General features: G+C 42.6%; 1 protein-coding gene across 1 annotated transcript in view; it reads left to right on the forward strand.

Annotated features, from left to right (window-relative positions):
• LOC143983497 (complement factor B-like) overlaps positions 1–22,517 on the forward strand; it is a 129,107-nt gene that overhangs the window by 63,701 nt on the left and 42,889 nt on the right. The window contains exons 7-11 of the mRNA XM_077483258.1: positions 551–689; positions 4,019–4,150; positions 16,562–16,657; positions 18,963–19,100; positions 20,677–20,771. Coding sequence (XP_077339384.1) covers positions 551–689; positions 4,019–4,150; positions 16,562–16,657; positions 18,963–19,100; positions 20,677–20,771 — 600 coding nt within the window. The remainder of the gene's footprint in view (positions 1–550; positions 690–4,018; positions 4,151–16,561; positions 16,658–18,962; positions 19,101–20,676; positions 20,772–22,517) is intronic.

A 22,517-nucleotide genomic window follows, 5' to 3' on the forward strand; every position in this document is an offset into this window, starting at 1 on the left:
TGGTATATTGTACAGGTGTGGTATTATAAGTGCTCTGCAATGTCGTCATTGCCTCTCCCTTTGGTTTTTCCCTGCCTTTTTATATGCAGTGCACTGCACTGCTCTCCTGGCTTTATTGTGAGTCTGAGAGTGGCTGTGAATGGTGTCAGAGTGTGGGGAGATGGGCAGCACAAGATGAGAACCGCCAGACACCATGCAATGGTGTAACTGATTTTGGAGGTCTGCAATTGGGAGGGCTTCTCTCCCTCTCTGCAGTCCTTCCAGGTAAAGGACATACCTCAGATTCTGGCTGAGTCTGTACCTTTGTTGGCTGTTCTGAAGTCAAAATAAATGCATCTCTCTGGATGAACTGAGATGAATAATTATCTTTTTGGATAGAGGAGTTTTGCATTCCATACCGGCTAGCAGACTCCTGTCTCAACAACAATAATTATAATTCGCACTCCTCATCCTTTTACTATATGACTACACCATTATTTACTATACTTTGAAAATGTCTAGATTATTTATTCTACACAATGCATTAACACCTATTTATGCTTGTTTCCAGGTCTCTAGTTTCGACTTTACCCCTCGTTACTCTGTCCTCACATACGCATCAAAGCCAAAAACGATTATAACTCTCTCCGATGATGACAATGTAGAACCTGAGGAAGTCATTAAAAAAATTAAAAAATTTTCATATAAAGGTAAAGTACTACCAAGTTTGTTTCATAAGTAAGCAAGGCTAAGGAGCAAAAAGACAGCATTCTGTAGCAACCATTCAGATTTCAGTTCTTAGCAGTGGCGGCTGGTGACGTTTTAGGATGGGGGGGGGCGCCGGACCTGGTCTTTCTTTTTTGACCCCCTCCCACTTCTCATAAGCTGCACTCCTTATAGAATCCACCCCCTGTATTCCATTTGCTTCCACCCATAGTTTCAGGAGTATACAGCTCAGCATCACAAGACAGAGTAAACAGCCCCAGAATAACAGGACAGAGTATACAGCTCAGCCTCACAGATCAGGATATATACCGTATTTATCGGCGTATAACAAAACACTTTTTTCCCCTTAAATTCAGGGGAAAATCATCAGTGCGTGTTATACGCCGATAACCCCGCCGATCTGCCGTTCTGCGCTGTCTGTGGAGCGCTGCCGACATTTACCGAGCTGAGCCGAGTTTACTGTGTACTCTGCTCCGCTCTGTCACGCCCAGTCCCACCTCCCAGCCTTTACGTCCCGCCATTGGCCCGGTGTTGTGTCCATCACAGGAGTCAGGACAAGGGGCGGGACGGGGGCGTTACTATGAGCAGAGCCGAGTAGCCGAGTACCCTCGGCTCGGTCTATGTCGGCGGCGGGAGGAGCCGAAGATCGCGGCGGGAGGAGACGAAGATCGCGGCGGCGGCGGGAGGAGCCGAAGATCGCGGCGGCAGGAGCCGAAGATCGCGGCGGCAGGAGCCGAAGATCGCGGCGGCGGCGGGAGGAGCCGAAGATCGCGGCAGCGGCGGGAGGAGCCGAAGATCGCGGCAGCGGCGGGAGGAGCCGAAGATCGCGGCGGCGGTGGTAAATTTAAAACTAACCATGCTGCAATTTTGGGGAAGGCTGCAGGGGGACAGTGGAAGGCTGCAGGGGGACAGTGGAAGGCTGCAGGAGGACAGTGGAAGGCTACATTGATGGGCATTTAAAATGTAAGTTTTTTTTTTTCCTTAAACTTGCCTCCTAAACTTGGGGTGCGTGTTATACGCCGGCGCGTGTTATACGACAATAAATACGGTAGCTCAGCATTACAGATGGTGTTTATAGCCCAGCAATGCAGATAGTGTATATAGCCCAGCAATACAGATATAGCCCAGCAATACAAATAGTGTATATAGCCCAGCATTAGATAATGTATATAGCCCAGCATTACAAATAGTGTATATAGCCCAGCATTACAAATAGTGTATATAGCCCAGCATTACAAATAGTGTATATAGCCCAGCATTACAGATAGTGTATATAGCCCAGCATTACAGATAGTGTGTGTATATAGCCCAGCATTACAGATAGTGTGTGTATATAGCCCAGCATTACAGATAGTGTGTGTATATAGCCCAGCATTACAGATAGTGTGTGTATATAGCCCAGCATTACAGATAGTGTGTGTATATAGCCCAGCATTACAGATAGTGTGTGTATATAGCCCAGCATTACAGATAGTGTGTGTATATAGCCCAGCATTACAGATAGTGTGTGTATATAGCCCAGCATTACAGATAGTGTGTGTATATAGCCCAGCATTACAGATGGTGTGTGTATATAGCCCAGCATTACAGATGGTGTGTGTATATAGCCCAGCATTGCAGATGGTGTGTGTATATAGCCCAGCATTGCAGATGGTGTGTGTATATAGCCCAGCATTGCAGATGGTGTGTGTATATAGCCCAGCATTGCAGATGGTGTGTGTATATAGCCCAGCATTGCAGATGGTGTGTGTATATAGCCCAGCATTGCAGATGGTGTGTGTATATAGCCCAGCATTGCAGATAGTGTGTGTATATAGCCCAGCATTGCAGATAGTGTGTGTATATAGCCCAGCATTGCAGATAGTGCTCCACTTCCAGCACCCCAAACCCCCCTATGGTGGCTCCACTAACAGCACCCCCCTCACTAGTGGCTCCAGTGGCAGCACCCCCACCCCCACGTTGGTCTAGTGGCACCACTGACCGCATCCCCCCCACCCATGTCCAGCACTTACCGGGCTGTAGGGTGGACCCTTCTGTGTCTCCACTCTCCTCTATTCCTCAACAGTGCAGACAGCAGTGGCGGCAGAGGTTTTCATTCCACATGCTTCCTCTGCTTGCCAAAGCGCTGCTAGGCATCCAGTGGGATTGCCGGGCACTTTGGCCAACTTTGACTTTTTACTACTGTAACTTCAAAGGCCTGCTTTCAACCAGAAATTTACCTTTTTTTTAAATTTATTTTTATTCATTTAATTTTTTGATGCTAGAATGCAGTTATAGAGGAGCTCCCCCAAATGGTGAACTCATCCGGAAGTGGGAGTGGGTTCCTGTCCAAACCAGGTACCTGCTTCCCCTTTTGGGTAGAGCTCCTCTTTAACACAATTTTTTTACTCATTATCTACACCATTCCCATCTCCTTGGCTAGTTCTATGGTGGAGTGGATTTTATGAGTAAAGATTGAATGATGGTAAGCCAATTCTGCCTTTTATTTAAATTAAGTCCATCATTCATTGCACCTGGAAAAAGTGGTCTAAACCTGCTTACCAGTTCAGTTATGTCACAGTAAAGCAGGCAGTGTCCTATGCACTAAAGGGGGGGGGGGGGGGGGGTAAATGCCTTCCTTATTATAGGACCTCATCTGTATGAGAGCTCTGCCCTGCTGTGTTGTGCCTGATTGGTGTAATCGCCAGGACCCAGTTGTCCTAATTTACTCATAAAATTGGGTTCAGCAATCCTGCAAATTAATAGAAAAAGTACTGTATATACTGTATGCTATTAACATATATAGGCTATTAAATAGGTATTGAATTTATATAGACTATTTCTAATTAATACTTTATAAACACTAGAATGCTAATTGATCCAAACTATTTCCTTTCCCTTGTCCTCACTCTTTTTTTTTTTTTTGGTTACCATTCATATAGATCTTTTAATAGTGTAATTTAGTTTGCAGCAGTGCATTAAAATAAAATGTTTTTATTACATTTTTACTTAACACATAATTTTAGCATTACTATGCTGAGTCAGTTTGCAAAATAACATGAAGAAATTAAGCCTACTTAGTAAGCCATACCTGAAGTGTAACAATTGCTCAGGTCCAGGGGTACATAACTGTGGGAGATCAAGCGGTTAAAGACAATTTAATGCATAAGTCATACAGTACTTTATAAATGTCAGAGACCTGTTGTGCCTGGCAGAGTATGGAAGGACTTTCTTCAGAGCTGGATGGCCCACCAGTTGATGTCTCTCCAATCATGCTTTTAGTTTTTTTAGCATTTGTTAATATGCATTTTTTTTCTTTATTATAACCCCACAGAACACGAGGATAAGCAAGGTACTAATACAAGGTTGGCATTGCAAGAAGTCTATCAGCAGTTGTCTCTATTTCAACTCAGGAACCAAGACGTATTCCTCAACACTTCTAATGTCATCCTGCTGCTGACAGATGGTGAGAATATATCTGAAGTGCTACACATAAAATATAACATCCATCTGCTTTTACATTACATATACATCAATCATTTTGCAGCCAAAGATATACTACAAAGGAGGGAGATATAGAATGGTTTTATGTTTTCCAGTTAGAAGTTGAGGGTGACTGGGTATTGCTAAGCACTTAATAAGCATGTAACCACGGTGGGTCTAAGGAGGTTAGGTTGTCAGAGAATATCTGTTGCAGTGTTCTGAGCTGCCAAATAATGAAACAGCGTGCCTTCAAAGTCCACCAATAGGGATTTTCTTTTCTTTGCTATTGTTCTAGGATGCGGCACAACAAACCTGCACAGATATGCCATTCTGCACCCTTGTTCCAATAATGAAACCGCTAACTCTTCCTAGGACTGATCTGCCAGTGCTACTACAGTGCAGAGATGCTGAGGGCCATACCTTTTTGATGCATGAAAAGAGCGTGCTTGCTTTACTAGCTGCAGCCTGGCATTTTATAGTGTTTTTGAGTCTACTGTCTCCAAAGACCCCCAGATTTTTTCGATCCCTGATTACCCCAGAGTAGCCTCCATGATCCCCACATGCACCACTTTGTATTTTTAATTTTTTTATATTAAACCTCATCTGCCATGTAGCTGCACATTCCTCAATTTTATCTAAGCAAAAAAAGGGGGGACTTTGTGGATTTTACATGAGGCAGAGACTTGGTAAGGTCTCATGCCTCCATCCCTGTTGACATGAGAAAAAGAAGCGGGCGGGACTTTGAATGAAGCAAGCAGTCAACAGTGGGGGTCAAAGAATGGTATATTTAGTATATATCACATAAAAAAAGTATACAGTAATAATGTCACAGTATAATTGATCTGTATACATATAGGAACATGATAATGCATGACAATGGAGAGAATTAGAAACTTCACCACCTGTGGGATTCATATTGCATTAAAAATTGTTAAGAATAATACACAATTGTTCAAATGAGTAAAATTAAACACATGATCTGTTTAAACATTGTATGTACAGAAGGCTCGACACGTTCTGTGGAGTTTTCTCCACACTTCAGTAGCAAATGTGTATATAATTGCCATGTAAATAAAATGCAGCATTTAGAGACGGAAGCTCCCCTGAGGGCATCTTTTCCAGGAGCTATGGCAGCATGTAGCACAAGTGGGGCCCCCAAATGGCAACACCAGGGGAGGACAAATATCCATGAAATGGTGGTTCCTGAAGGTAATTGCAAGTGTAGCCAAAAGCATCTTGGAGAGCTTCTGGTGCTGAGTCATATGAAACTGTGATACAAAGTGGTGAGTGCTATCCATAGGGTGAGGGAGAACCAACAGGAATCTGTTGGTTCTCCCTCACCCTATGGATAGCACTCCATATGGTCTGAGCATTGATAGGCTGACCCCCCCATCCCTTCAACTTCTGCAGCAATGCCGGCTGCACTCATAGGTCTATTTCCCAAAGACAACCGCTGGATATGACACTGAGCACATGCACGCAACTTCTTTGGTCGACCATGGCAAGGCTTGTTCTGAGTGAAACCCATCCTGTTAAAATTCTGTATAGTCTTGGCCACCATGCTGCAGCTCAGTTTCAGGGTCTTGGCAATCTTCTTGTATCCTAGGCCATCTTTATGTTGAGCAACAATTCTTTTTTTTCAGGTCCTTAGAGTTCTTTGCCATGAGGTGCCATGTTGAACTACCAGTGACCAGCATGAGAGAGTGAGAGCGATACCAAATTTAACATACCTGCTCCCCATTCACACCTGAGACCTTGTAACACTAATGTGTCACAGGACACCGGTGAGGGAAAATGGCTAATTGGGCCCAATTTGTAAATTTTCACTTAGGGTATACTTTTGTTTAAGGCAGTTTAGACATTAATGGCTGTGTGTTGATTTATTTTGAGGGGACAGCAAATTTACACTGTTATACAAGCTGTACACTCACTACTTTACATTGTAGCAAAGTGTCATTTCTTCAGTGTTATCACATGAAAAGATTATAATAAAATATTTACAAAAATGTGAGGAGTATACTCACCTTTGTGAGATACTGTATATTATGATTAACTACACATCTAGGTAAGAGCAGAAAGCTATATGGGTATATAGATATATAGTTATAATATATATAGTTATAATATATACAGTTGTTCTCATAAGTTTACATACCCTGACAGAATTTATGATTTCTTGGCCATTTTTCAGAGAATATGAATAACACAAACTTTTCTTTCACTCATGGTTAGTGTTTGGCTGAAGCCATTTATTATCAATCAACTCTATAGACTCTTTTTAAATCATAATGGCAACATAAACTACCCAAGTGACCCTGATCAAAAGTTTACATACCCCAGTTCTTAATACCATGTATTGCCCCCTTCAACATCAATGACAGCTTAAAGACTTTTGTGGCATTTGTGGATGAGGCTCTTTATATGCTCATATGGTAAAGCTGCCCATTCCTCTTGGCATAAAGCTCCAGTTCCTGTAAATTCTTGGGCTGTCTTTCAACTGAGATCTCCCCAAGTGGTTCAATGATATTGAGGTCAGGAGACTGAGATGACCACTCCAGAACCTTCACTTTATTCTACTGTAGCCAATGACAGGTCAACTTGGCCTTGTGTTTTGGATCATTGTCATGTTGGAATGTCCAAGTACGTCCCATTCGCAGCTTCCTGGATGATGAATGCAAAATGTTCCTCCCGTATTTTTTGATAACATACTGCATTCATCTTGCCATCAATTTTGACCAAATTTACTGTGCCTTTATAGCTCGCACATGCCCAAAACATCAGCGATCCACCTCCATGTTTCACAGTAGGAATGGTATACCTTTCATCATAGGCCTTCTTGACTCCTCTCCAAATTAAGCATTTATGGTTGTGGCCAAAAAGCTCAATTTTGGTCTCATCGCTCCAAATGACTTTGTGCCAGAAGGTTTGAGACTTGTCTCTGTGCTGTTTGGCATATTGTAAGTGGGATACTTTGTGGCATTTGTGTAGTAATGTTTTTTTTTCTGGTGACTGAACCATACAGCCCATCTTTCTTCAAGTGCCTCCTTATTGTGCATCTTGAAACAGCCACACCACATATTTTCAGAGAGTCCTGTATTTCACCTGAAGTTCCAGAATCCAGAAATGTTGGTACAGCACTGGATGAAAGATGCAAGGGTCTGTCAGGAGTCCAGAAACTCATTAACCTTTTATACAAACACACACACACTAATTACAAGCAAACAGATCACAGGTAAGGATGGTTACCTTTTTAATAGCCATTCAACCCCCTTTGTGTCAACTTGTGTGCATGTTATTAACTGGGTACTAACATTTATAGGTAAAGTTGATCCGGGGAAAATCCGATTGCCTCTCGGGGGGATCAGGAAGAAATTTTTTCCCCTGCTTTAGCAAATTGGATCATGCTCTGCTGGGGTTTTTTTTTCCTTCCTCTGGATCAACTGTGGGTATAGAATTGGGTATATGGGATTGTATGTTATTATTATTTTTTTTCAACCTGACTAACTATGTAACTATGTTATCAGGCCAAAATCACCAGAGTATGTAATCTTTTGATCAGGGTCATTTGGGTAGTTTCTGTTATTATGATTTAAAAAGAATAAACACAGTTGATTGATAATAAATGGCTTCAGCCAAACACTATCCATGAGTGAAAAAAGTTTGTGTTATTCATAGTCTCTTAAAAATGGTAAAGAAATCATAGTCTGCCAGGGTATGCAAACTTATGAGCACAACTATCTCTAAATGCAATAATCTGTATATATAAACCATTTCTACATCTGGAATATTTCTAAATCGGATTAATACATATACGATATTATTATTACGTCGGCAAACAAGAAAAATCATAACTTTCCTCTATTTAATGAGATATAATACATAGTTATAATCTTATACTCATGCAATGTTAGGTATATGCATAGATGGTACGATTCTCAATAAAATATTGTCCTAAACATATAACCAAAATGTAATCATTCCTTTTAGGCATATTAGGCATATTATGATATTCATTATAGAATGTCGGTTGATAATAGGTGATGTATTCGAATTCCTATATGGTTTAGGACTTTAAGGCCTGATCCACACCTATGCAGTTTTTAAAACAAGAGTAGGTAGGGACTTTGGGATTTTAAAGGCACCAGTATAGGTTCAAAAAAATATAAGAAAATAATGAGTTAATATTTTTTATATAAATTTTATTCAAATATAGAAAAGACGTACATGATAGAAAGATTTAAAAAGATTTTTTGACACCGGAAATATATCCACGCATATAAAGATCTACATCAGATACACATCGCACATCAAATGATAAAATTCAAAATCTATACAGGAGAACTAGTCACCCAAAAGACATATAGATTAATGTATATGAGTGCTATGGTGAAGAGCTGATGTAGAATCCACAGAACTTGCCCGACATGTTTCGCGTTGTTAGGAAAAACGCTTCTCCTGGGGCGTGAGTAAACACTCTTAAAAATTCAAAAGAAAAAACAGAATGCATGAATACATCTTGCAACTAGGTTACAAAACTTTGAAACAAAGACATATAAATTGCTGAATGCATATTGATCAAGAATGTATATACACCGAAATAATATATACGAGAATGAAAAAACAGTACTTGTCAGAGAAGGACCATGCGGGGTTAGGGGCCATGTGTGCCGGTCATATATGGGGCACTGTGGAGGCATACACGTTATTATGAATATTGAATATTCATTGAAAAGGAATAATGCATTTATATTTATATATATACAAGTAAATCTAAAAGTTAGATGTCCTACCCCAAAACTTTCTGTAGATGGCGCTGATGATACACAATAAAGGTGGTGTTTTTATATAATGTGGTAGCTTGTTTCATGTAGATAGAACTGAAAATAAACATATCAGTATGGACAAGGAAGTTCCACAGATGCATATACAGATTAAAGGTATGTGTGTGTATATGTATGTATGTATGTATGTATATATATATATATATATGTATGTATGTGTATATGTGTATATATATATATATATATATATATATATATATATATATATATATATAGGCACTCACCGCGCTGAAAAGATAAGCCTATGCCAACCAGAAAGATGAGAAATATGCTGATGTCCTTTTTTACTTGTGCGGTGGGTAAACCTGCACAAGGCAAATCTTTTGGGATACAATATAAATGTTGATAGTAAGGTTGTCCCAGGAAAGGCAGGGGAGGGGGGGAAAAATGTAGGGACTCAAATTAAGTTGTCATATACTGAGGGAAAAAAGTGCTTACCTAATGTGTGTACTGGCGTGAGACATCCGCCATACATGTGTATAGCCTGCAGAGTGAGGAGACATCTCAGACGCTGATTGCGTCTCTCTAAGTATGTGCATGTCCCGCTCGCCATTATGTGATTGGCAGAAACGCCAATCCATAAAATGTAGTGGGCCAGCCGATTATCTTCGGGTTTGCAACACCCCGCTGGACCGCCCACACCTCCCGTGCGCCTGCGTCATGCCCAGGCGTGTAGGGGGTGGGACGCAGGGATAAGCAACGCCTGGGGGAAGGAGTCAGGAACGTCGGGTCATATGATGTAAATACGGCCCACGTGCGGACTCCTAATGGGCCAAAAAACAGGAAATACCTGTGGCGCTTACCGGCCGCACAGTGTCCAAACGGCCGGCACAGCGCCCCCCCCCACCGCAGACTCCCTGAATGACAAGACTATGATAAACATTAGAAAAAACATACTATAAATTTACCAGAGAAAATAAACTTGGTATAAGTAGGTACAAGTATATAATCCCAATGGACAGGGAGAGATGGAAGATAGATGGGAATGAATAATAAAAAAAGAAAAAACAAGGGAAGGGAGAAAAAAGTAAAGAGGGGGGGGGGTAAGTGAAAAAATAACCTAGGATAAGGGTTAATGTGTAAATGTGTTAATTACTGGAGGGGGAATGTCAGAAAGGGTGTATATTGAAGAATTTGTTGTACAATCATCCGTTTTAAAGGAACAGAGAAGCTATAATGGAAAAAACAAAAAATTTTTATAAAAAGGGTTTATAGGAATGCGATTTGTTTATTCCAGGGGGGAAATTGCATTAAGTTTTTCTATCCACAAGGTCTCCTTTCTCAAGATGGATTTATCCCAATCTCCACCACGGGGATTGGGTGGTATCACATCCAATGCGATAAATGATATCACTGATGTGTTGAATTTATGGTAGAGATCAAGGTGTCTACTGATGGATGTCACCATTTTGCCCACTGATGAGAAGTAGACATGGTCCTTTATTCGTGCCCTAAATTGTCTGATCGTTTTGACTATATAAAATGCTGAGCATTCACACGTAATAAGATAGATGACGCCTCGTGTATCGCAATCCGCAAAGAATTTTGGGGTAAAGGTTTCTCCGTTTGGCAGAACAAAGGATTGGCCAGTTCTGATCAGGGGGCAAAATGGACATTTTCCACATCTAAAAATACCATGAGATGGGCGACTCTGGGGATTCAGGCTGAAGTGACTTGCAGTAAGGATGTCTCGTAGGGATCTAGCTCTGCGGAAGGTAATTTGGGGTTTCTTTTCTATGTATTTAGCTACAATAGGGTCTTCTGTAAGAAGGGGCCAGAAGGTATCCGAAGTATTACGTAGTATTGAATGATGATTGGAAAATTTAGTTATGAAACGCACCCTATTCATCTGCTTAGACTTGTTTTGTGGTTTATATAAGAGAGTAGCACGGGCTTGGCGTTTCGCCCTATTGTATGCTTTACGCAATGTTGATTTGCTGTAACCCCTGGCTTTTAAGCGTTTTTGAAGTAATTTGGCTTGAATCTCAAAGTCAGAGGTATATGTGCAATTACGTCGTAGCCGGATATATTGAGCATAAGGAATGCTCCGCAGCAAGGGGTCTGGGTGTGCACTGGTAGCGTGCAAGAGGGTATTGCCTGCAGTCTCTTTTCGATAGAGACTGGAGGCAATATAACCACTCTCATCTTTTTTAATAATGAGGTCGAGAAAGGTAATTTGAGAGAAATCACTTGAAAAGGTAAATTTCAAATTAAAATTATTTGAATTTAGTTGTGCAACAAAGGATATGAGCTCATTCTGGGTTCCAGTCCAAATAACGAAAACGTCATCGATGTATCGGAGCCAGCAGAGGGCCTGGCTCGTATACATTGACAAAGCATCGCTGGAGAAAATGTCGTTCCCACCCCCCCAGGTACAGGTTAGCGTGTGCCGGGGCGCATACAGTCCCCATAGCCACGCCCTGTACCTGGAGAAAGTGGGAATCTCCAAAGACAAAAGAATTATGGGTAAGAATAAAAAATAACAGGTCCAATATGAACTCACAGAAGTCCCAATTGTGATTTGTTTGCTCCTGAAGGAATGTGCATGCTGTCGCGACGCCCTGCTCGTGAGGGATGCTGGAGTATAATGCCTCCACATCCAGGGTCACGAGCAGGGCGTCGGGAGGCACGATCATTCCCTCAATATGTTTTAAAAAATCCATAGTGTCCTTGACATAGGAAGGTAGTGCATGTACATGTGGGCTTAATACAGAGTCCACCAGTCTACTTGCATTCTCCGTAAGAGAACCTATGCCTGATATGATGGGCCTACCAGGAGGATTTACGGGATGTTTATGAATCTTGGGAAGTACGTAGAATGTGGCAAGTCTAGGAAATTTAATGTTTAAGAAGTCATATACATCTTTGTTGTTCAATGCCTTTTGATAAGCACGTCCAATGAGGTGTAGATATTCAGTTTTTGAAGTCTGAATAAATGAGGGTAAGATAGGTTTATACCATTCTCTATTATTCAAGACTTTTAGTGCCATAGTGGCATAAACATTTTTTGTCATAAGGACGACATTTCCACCCTTGTCGGCGGGTTTTATTTCCAAATCTGGATGGTTTTTGATACAGAAAATAGATTTGAACTGAGAGGAAGTTAAGTTATTAGGTAAAGGTGTCAATTGTAGTTTAATTGCATTGACCGTGCTTTTTTTAAAAGCCCATATATTTGGGGTTGACATTAAATCCGGGAAGCGTTGAGATTTTGATTTAAAGTTGGGAATATTCGATGATGTATGACTGGTAGATTGTAGATCTATATTATCAGGAGGTTGCTCCATTGAACTTTCCTCCAGGCGGAGGATAAGGTCACGGAGTGTTCTAAAATCTTCCATAGTATAATGTTTAATACTCTCTGAAATGTTTGTCCTGTACCGAGCGGAGGCGATCCCCATCAAAGAGATATTTGTACGTAAGATTTCGTACAAATAGATATAGATCTTTTATCACTTCGTATTTGTCTAGATCAGACGATGGACATAAATTTAGACCTAAACGTAAAACCTCTAAATCTTCCTGAGAGAAGTTATAAGGGGTAAGATTGATAATTTCCAAATGGTGGGTCAGGTCAGTGTCGGGGGGTGTAGGGATAATTGAAAATTTCCAGAAGGGGATACGTGTGCATCTAGGGTGCTTTGTCTAGTGAACATTTGAAGTTGAGTGGCAAGAGGAGGTAGGGATGGTAGTGAAGGTCGCTGATAAGGTGTTGATGTCCTGTGTGTTGTTAGTTATGGAAGTGTTCATATTAGAAGATCCACCAAGATTAACATTGGATGGAGTCTTTTTGGGTTGTTGTGAATTTAGGAGGTGAATGGCTTGGAGGGCAGTGTTGCCCAGATATTTTCCTTGGGACAAAGTGTTGGTGTCTAACAAAGGAGTGGTATCATGCAGTGATTTGTGTAGAGTAAGGGTAGTGTCATGTGTAGGGGGACGTTTCTTTGTGTATGGTGTATGAAACCCACCACCAAGATCCCGCTTACGTGTTCCAGGGTGTGAAGCATAGGAAGAACCACCACCTCTACGAGAAGAGCGCTGTGAAGGGAAAGAAGTAGAGTCTGATTCAGTTTCATCGTCAGTAGTAGAGTAATTGCCAGCATTATTTTTAGGATTACGAACATTAGGTTTATTGTATTGCCGAGGAGGAGATTGCCATCGATAAGCGAAACCCTCACTAAATGCTGTTCTATCTTTTGAGAGTTTACTGTGTTTTTTGAAAATAATATCTTTAGTGATACGTGTAATATACTCCTTAAGGTCTTGGATGCGTCTATCATAGGCCGCATGTGTTTTTAGAGGTTCACTGTTAGATTGTAGAGTTGAAATCTCAATGTCGAGAGCTTCAAGCTCAATTTTATACTGTGTGCGATAAGTTGTTTCATTAGATTAATACTACAAATGGTTAAATTTTGTTCCCATGCTATTTTAAATTCTGGGGTCAGATTATGAATCGATGGAAAAGTTTGTATACGCAGACCTATAGGAGCAATTCACACCTATGCAGGTTGCAGCTTGTATATTGCAGGTGCATTTTGCGTTTTTCAATACACGCTTTTGATCCATTGAAGTCTATGAAACCAAAAATCTGAAAAAAACCCTGGCCCTTTCCATAAAATGTACAGATGTGAACTACATCCATAGGAAACCATGTTAAATGGACTGGTAGTGTGTTTTTGCAAAACTGAAAATGCACTATAAAATGCATAGGTGAGAACCAGTCCTAAGGAGACAAACCCAATATTTACTAACTCGGTCTATTTACAATCCTTAGCCCCTGTACACACGGTCGGAGATTTCGACAACCAAATCCGTCGATTTTGTCTGTCGGATTTTGTCCATCGGATCTTGTCCGAAACTGTTGCATACACACGGTCGGACTAAGTTGTCGAAAAATCCGATCTTTCAGAACGTGATGACGTAATTTCGTTACGATGGGACTACATTCAGGCTAGTAGCCAATAGCTTTGATGTAGGAATTTGATCTGAGCATGCGTGGCACTTGGTCCGATTAAAATTCGCTACACATGATAGGCCTTGTACACACGGTCGGCGAATCCGTCGGAATGTGTCCTATCGGACCGTGTCGTCGGAAAATCCGACTGTGTGTGGTATGCATCGGACTGATTCCATCGGAATATCCGTCGGACCCAATTTTCCAACATGTTGGAAATATTTCCCGACCAACTGGGCCGGTCGGACATACTCCGATCATGTGTAGCGAATTTTGATCGGACCAAGTGCCACGCATGCTCAGATCAAATTCCTACATCAAAGCTATTGGCTACTAGCCTGAATGTAGTCCCATCGTAACGAAATTAAGTCATCACATTCTGAAAGATCTGATTTTTCGACAACTTAGTCCGACCACGTGTGTGCAACAGTTTCGGACAAGATCCGATGGACAAAATCCGACGGAGAAAATCCGACGGATTTGGTTGTCGAAATATCCGACCATGTGTACAGGGGCTAAGAAGTGTTCAGTTGGGTAAACATTCCCCAAAGTTTTCTTGTAAGGCCCCTTTCACACAAACGGACCGTTCAGGTCCGCCTGTCAGTTTTTTTGGCGGACCTGAACGAGCACTCCATGTTAGTCTATGGAGTGACGGATGTCAGCGGTGACATGTCCGCTGACATCTGACCTGTTCTGATCCGCTAAAATCAGACGGATGGCCTTACGTTCGCATCCGTCCCTGGTGGATTGGCTCGGGTGAGATCTGATGAAAATGGACATGCTGTCCGTTTTTGTCCGATCTCTCCATAGCAACCAGCGGCACTCGACACGCCCCTTCCCGCTCAGTGAGCAGAGAGGGACCTGTCATCTGCCGGCTTAGCGGAGATCAACGGAGAGATCTCCTGCTGAGCTGGCGGAGAGAGGCGGATGCCGTGGCAGCGAATCTGCATCGTGTGAATGAGGCCTAAGACTTTGACAATGGCTTTCTCTCCTGGGAAAACAATTGAATTTGCTGTGTTTCCAAACCTTTCTTGTTACTTCAAGGCTTCTCAAATGAATCTTGTTTAGAGACCATATAATATACTTTTTATATACCCAGTTTATCAGGCAACCTTTTTTACAGATCTCTACTAAGTCGGATGTTCTGTTTTGAAAAAAATCTCATGTGTCTGGCCTGAGGGTGACCTTTTTTTTATTTACTCTATCCAAGATGAACAAAAAAATTGCCTACATTTCTCCTTTTTGTGGGATACTATATTGACTGCTTTAGCAGAATTCAGTCTGACTCCAGCAGGTCTTTCACCACCATACAAAGACAGCCCTCCACCTCTATGAAAACACAGACAACCGTCCAGCTCTATGCAATCACAGCCAACCCTAACAACAATTCAGGGACACTTCCTCCCTATTTACAGACTCCTTTGTTTCCTTCCTCCTGCGCAAACTTGATTCCTCCTTGTCCAACTTCTGCTAGCTCACTCCTGGACGAACTAATAGTCCATTGTCAGTTCAGCAATGGCCCATTACAGGAAGGAACTCAGTCCCTTGGTAAAGTAACACATAAGGAGTGAGTAGCACGTCACACCACCTCCTGCTTCTCTGTGGCCACTGATCCCAGTTCCACTATTTGCAGAAGTCACTAGCCCACTTGGCTGCCAACAGCTGCACCTGGCTGCTTACCACTTCCCAGTCCTTCTGACTGACATGTACATGGAGATTCTCCAGTGTAGGGTTTGATGAAGACTTGGCCCACTGCTGTCTTCAAAAGAGACCTGCTACAGCTGACAGTCTCTCCCCTTGTCTGTACCTGCACTGTATTGATCTGCTCACTGTCTCTCCTTGCTCTCTCCGCTGCCTCTCCGGCTTGAATCCCTCCAACTGCCTTATGTGGTGGGATCCTTCAAGGCCAGCCTCCTGAGCTCCAGCCCAACGTAACCCCCCTCCCCCCGGTAAGGGATTCCTCAAGGGCCACTGACAGCCTCCCTCAGCACTGCTTCTCCGTCTTCCACCCGACTCCCCTGCTGGCATGTTTCATGTCTATTTATGGGCTCCTTGGTTCCCTTCCAGGCCCCCAACCTGAGGATTGGCCAATGGCTTATAAATATTCAAGGAACCCCTCCTTGCCTCCAACCACTATCTTCCAGAATGTTCTCCAACATTTTAGAAAAAGGGGAAGGCGCCAGAGAGCTGCCAGGATGAGTCATCCAGCCATGGCCTCTAATAACCCTGACCCAGATTGAGTAACTCAGGTTTATCCTTGGGAAACACTATAGTTAGTTTGCCTACTCTTCTAGTAGCACACACTGGAGGGTGCTACATGTACAAGAACAGCCAGTCTTCCAACGCTCTACAAGCACAGCCCCCTCCCCCCCCCCCCAATCTTTACAAGCACAATCAATCTCTTTCCATGCAAAAACAATGACTTTCCTCCTACTTATTTTTTAACGAAAGCTGAAACCTCAATCTTAGTACAAGCCCAGCTGGGGCAGTACTTCAGTTTCCAAACAAGCACAAACAGTGTCTCTGCATATATATTAACACATAAATGACTGTACCCTTAACTTGACACCATGGCTATATTTTTTCTTTTATTGGACAGGAAAGCATAATATGGGTGGAGATCCGGTTGTAGAAGTAAAGAGAATAAAGGAATTTCTGGACATCAAGAAGGATAATAATCGGGAAGATAAACTAGGTATGCAGCATCCTATCTGGGGTGAATTCCATTAACTACCATACCACCAGGGCTTAATAGGCACCCTGTCACCAGACCATTAATTTCAGCAAAAATCATTCCATGAGATTATGTGTATGTGCCTTATGTATGTTTTTAACTGTAAAACCTTTCCTGTATAGATATTAAAATGTTATAAGACTGCTGCTTGCCGCCATCCTCTTGGATGTAATGTCAGCAGTCCCAGACGCTGCCACTCACTTTTTTTTTTTTGCTTGCTTTGTCTGTTCTATTTGACATTAAAAGTGTTTAATAAGTACAAAAAATGCCTTTTAATCCTGCCAGAGATCTAATGAGCTAATAACTTCCTATACATCCTGCCTCTTCTGCTCTGTTATCAGTTAGTAATTTTCCCGGATTTCTCTGTGGCCTACAAAAACCCTCCCCTTATGTTATGGAGATGAGGAGAGAGGAGGGCTCTCTGTGGTCCTAACACCCTAGGGCTCCTCCATAGATACATTGCAGTGAATGAGCATTGTCACCCTGGAACAGGAAGTGTTACTGGCAGGATTACCAGCTAAAAAAAATAGGAAAATAGAAAATGAATGCAGCCAGCACATCTAAGGACTGGTAAGTTGTAATGTATTACATTTTTGTTTTGAGGTTTAGATATACCGTATTTATTAGCGTACAACATGCACTTTTTCCCCCTAAAAATAGGGGGAAAATCAGGGCAGGGTGCGTGTTATACGCCGATAGCGTACCTCGGAGAAGGAGGGGGGTGAGTGCTGCCGGAATAACTGAGTCGCCATGTCTAGTTCACGAGCGCCGCTGGAATCACCGAGCAGTCCTCTTCTGTTTACAGTACTCGGCTCTCTCACACACACACGTCCCGCCTCCGCCACCAGCATTGGACCAGTGTGCTGTGAATTTAAAAGATCAGATCATGTTGGAAAATTTAAGATCCAGCTCTCAAACTTTGTGCGTTGGAAATTCTGACGGAAAAAGTCCGATGGAGCCCACACAGTCGGATTTTCCAACAACGTGATCCGATCGTACATTTTCCATCGGATATTCCGACCATGTGTACGGGGCATTAGTGTGTTGGAGTGCCATTTAAAATGAATGGCAACATATGTAACTTCCTCTGCTTTTCTACAACATTAAGGTATTAATGGGTCCTTAAATACCCAAACCCTGTAAAAAGCAATCAGTACAAGTGAAACTAAATCCTACTGTCCTATTCTGCCAAGAAGTCTGTCACCTTAGCCTCTGATCTGTAACAGCCATGGTGTTGTGCACGTGATCGGTTTTGACTTTAGCCCTGTACCTACAGGGGTTGCAATTGCGACCCAGCCCCATGCTGCAGAGGGCCCCCTGTATGCCTGGATAGGAGAAGCTAAATGCCTGTGGAAGGGAGAGGAGGAGAAGCAGGCAATCAGCAGCTGCAGGATTGTTCTATATGCAGCTGCCCTGCCGCTTCTCCTATCCAGCTTCCTTCTGCTGCCCCCTTGTGCTTTCCAGCCCCCCTGTGCTCTTTCATTACCCCACCAATTCACCACAGCTCTGCTGGATTCCCCCCTCCCCTCTAGTGCCAGCTGCTGCTGAGGATCTGTCAGGATGGAGAGCAGGGAAGGGGCTGGTAAATGTGTCAATCACAGGCTTCCTTTTCCTTTTCTGAATGGCATGCCAATGATCCGTATCGATCACTGACTCACTGTCCATTCAGAACTGAGGCACAGTAAACTGCTTCTGTTTGTGAATGAACGAGAAGCTCTGTACAGAGTTATTTCTTTCCATTCATTTTGTACAGCTGAGGCTGCAGAGAAGAATATTGAGGGCTGTGTCCTCAATCTCTTTTCTCTATCTCAAAGGTGGAACATCAGAGGTCTGTTAAAAACCCCTGATATCTCACCAAACCCCCCCCCCCCAATGGGGCTCCTAAAAAATTGTAAAGCATAATTTAAAAAAAAATATTTTAAAAGAAATGGTAAAAAAATAATAAAAAAATAAAAAACTACCAACACAAGTGGTGGAACTACCAGGGTCACGAAGGTCAGGGCTCTGACCCTGGGGGTCAGGGGGGCACTTCATGGTTATTGCACTGGGGCCCTGAAGGTTCTGATTACACCACTGCTTCAGCCATTTGATGGTTTGACAGTTTGGATAAAAGCACAAGCAAATGTGACAGTTACATTTCTGGCATGCCGGGAATGTAACAGATTTTTTTGAAACCGTTAAATTGATGGGTTTAGTTCTGCTGCAACACAAATGTACAAATGTTGATGATCCTGATCAAGCAATAAGTTTTTACTCATGTTCACAGATATCTATGTGTTTGGCCTGGGTGATGATGTCAGTCTTGAGGAGCTCAATGATATTGCGTCAAAAAAGGATTCACAGAAACACGTCTTCAAGATGGAGAGTATAGATGACTTGAAGAGGGCCTTTGATGAGATAATAGGTGAGTTGGATACAGCAGGCAAAAAAACAACCATAAAATCTGATATCCTAAAAAAAATTTAAAACAATTAGCATTAATTAGAATAGATAATTTTCCAATTTTCAAGATAAGTTATCACATAGCAGATTATCAGTGTTTAGAAAGAGCTAAAGTAATACACTAAATTGAATGTGACTACCGAAGACCAATAAACACTGTGTATGAACCACCCACTCATTTCCTGATTAGTGCCAGAAGAACATGTGATCGCTGCTTACCACCGGTGTTAGAGAATATAGAGGACAGTCCTCTGTACTTGGCTTCTGGCAGCTATCTAATGGGGAGCCAGTGTCTTATTGGACACGGAGTTATTTCAGAGATTTGAGCAGCCATATTAGACCCAGGGAAGCTATAATTTAATGCCTGCTGGGTCCATCCCATTGGCTAGGGAAGTATTGTAAATACAAGTGCAAGGAAAATTTCCAATGAGTAGAAACAGTGTAGGGAGGCTCAGGAATACCCTCCAAGTTTGAAGGATTCTGTTTAAGGATGCATCTGATCTTGTGCATTTGTGCATTGTATATCGCCAACACAGCACCCTATGGCGAGGCTACTCTGCCATCCAAGGGGGCCTATTTAAGGAGCACTCAAGCACACCAGCAATCAGACCAAATTGGTCGTATTGTTCATAAAGCTTTTAATATCTACCTAAACCTCCAAAGACTTCACTTTGTAAAGCATACCCAATCAGATGCAATGATAAAAACAAAAAACTGTTTTTGCTTGCACATCATTGGATGATATACTGTAAATCAGCATTTACTAAGCTCTGGGGAAAATGAGTGCAACTGCACTTGTGAAGTGCACAGTCAATTTGTCTTTAGTATGTCCACCCGTGTCAGTGGCGGTCCATTAAGGGCGACACCCTCTGTCACACCACCCCCCTCTGTGTAGAATGGGGTGATTCCTGCATTGCATGAATCCATCCATGGCCGCTGTAGCCACCCCTATTCAGGCGCCTTGCCCCTTTTTGGATGAAGGGTGCCTGAATTCCTACGGCAGGGGTGTTTGTTGAGGCACCTGATTAGAGCCATGGGCTCTAATAGGCTTCAAAAAGGTGGCCTCAGAGTGCAAATCATTGCGCTCGCAGTCCACCCAGGTGTGTTAGCAAAGCAAATTAATATTTTCTTTTCTAACATTGAACCGCCTCTCAACCAATCAGGAGGCATGGATCTAATACCCATCACCTGATTGGCTAAAGGCACAGGCACCCTGATTGGATGTGTAACGTAACGAAAGAAGAGACACACGGGAGGACAGAGAACCATAGAGGACAAAGGAACTCACTGCCGTCACCTGCTACCTGACTTGCCACCAGGATGGGGTAAGTGTGTGCTGGTCAGAGAGTGAGTGTGGGGGTCACAGAGGCTGCATATGATGGGCACAGAGGCTGCATATGATGGGCACAGGCTGCAATAAATGGCACAGTGAGGCTGCCATTGATGTTTTTTAAGTTTGTTTGCGCCCCCCAAAAAATGTTGAGCACCAGCCGACACTTACCCCTGTATGCCATGTATTCTCTTCCCTATATTTCCAGATGAAACAGATGCGTTTGAGATGTGTGGAATATCCAAGTACCACTCCAATGAAGTACAAGAGAAATATCCGTGGATTGCTAAAGTTATAATTACTGTAAGTAGTAACCACTAACCTTTTAGCAGCATTCACTACCTGTAGACACTGTGGTAGGCACAGGCAAGCAGTTAGGTATGTACAGACAAGCGGGCACAGCCAAAAATTACTGGGTAGCCACTAACGCGCATTATGTGAAAAGTGAAGTTCAGTACCCTCAGAAAGGAGCAGTAATTGTCTCAGTTGTGTTCAGCCATCACATTTTAGGATTTGTTCAAACTGTACCACTACAACACTACAATTTGTGTGCACGTTGCCCTAATGTTATACATATGTTGTGTTCATGTTTCTGTACTGCTTTGAGGTGTGCTTTGATAAATCTAGTGCTACTTCCATAGGAGTTGCAGGATTACTGTCCAGGTCTTCCCTGCAGTCTTTGCCCTGCAGCCAGGCACATGGGCTCATTCTCACATTTCTTCAAAAAACGTCAAGGGGATGTTTTTGTGGTTTTTATTTTTGGAGAGCTTGAATAGGGTTGAGGGTAGTGATGGGTTACTCCAAGAATAAGGTCTATGTACAACTGAGGCACTTAGGTATTCTTCAGAGCAAGCTATAATGAAGTCTGGGCTTGAAACAAACAGTAGACTTCAGCCTAGTAGTAGTAGTTAGAGCCATCTAACTACTAGTCACTTTAAGTAGGAGATTAGGTGGACAAAGCACTTCAGGACAGCAGCCGGTGTACCCTTTATATAGACCCACAGCTGACTATAAAGTACCAGTGGGGTAGCTAAAGCACAAAGGTCCCCAATATCTCAGTGTTTGTGCTCAAAAGGCCCAAGGACAGCTGGTAGCCTCCATCCAACTTCCAAGTGAAACCTTACCTTGATACCAGACAGATCTTCAACAGACAGCTCCCCTCAATCAGCACCCTTTTTAGCTTCTGGGTCTCGGCATTCAAATCGCTCAGGTTGCCCACCTGAGTAATTACCAACAGTAGCTTCTGCCCGGGAGGGCAGCGTGCCCCCCAGGCTGGACTAATTCACTCTGGGAAAAGACCCAGAGCTCAGTGTTTTCACTGAATACATACAGATACCCAGCATTCCATCAGAGCCTGCCTCTCTGGGATAAGCCAGGGCTGTATCAATGTTCATGCAGCCATCTACATAGCTTCCCTCCAATTATCCAGAAACTTCTCAAGTTTCCTGGATACAGAAGAAGCTATAGGCCAGGTTGGAAACAGCTGAACACACTGAGCAGATGTTACTAGCAGACTACAGCTTAACTGGATACAGTGAGCAGAATATGCTTTTGCCTGCCAAATAAATGCAGTGTGGTAACTAAATTTACTTATTAAAAACACAACTAATTCTAACTTCTCTATTCCTAGCACCTACCGAGGAGGGTGCTACATAAATATGATCTGCTTAATTTTTTTTATGTCCTATTCCTCCTCCTACAGATGGTCTGTAAGAGGAGGAATAGGGTCCCATCATTGGTATTAGTGGGAGTAATAGTGCCCCGTCAGGGGTGTCAGTGGGAGGAATAGTGCCCCAACATTGGTGTCAGTGGAAGGAATAGTGCCCCATTGTTGGTGTCGGTGGGAGGAATAATGACACATCATTAGTGATAGTGGAAGGAATAGTGAACCATTGTTAGTGTTGGTGGGAGGAATAGCGCAACATCGTTGGTATCAATGGGAGGAATAGTGCAACATTGTTGTCGGTGGGAGGAATAATGTTCCAGCATTTCTATGAGTGGAAGAAAGTATGCCCATCATTGGTGCCAGTGTATGAAATAGGACCCCAT

This window comes from Lithobates pipiens, unplaced genomic scaffold (genome assembly GCF_037356315.1).
Source record: "Lithobates pipiens isolate NorthernLeopardFrog02 unplaced genomic scaffold, aLitPip1_a1.2 Scaffold_1, whole genome shotgun sequence".
NCBI lineage: Eukaryota > Metazoa > Chordata > Amphibia > Anura > Ranidae > Lithobates > Lithobates pipiens.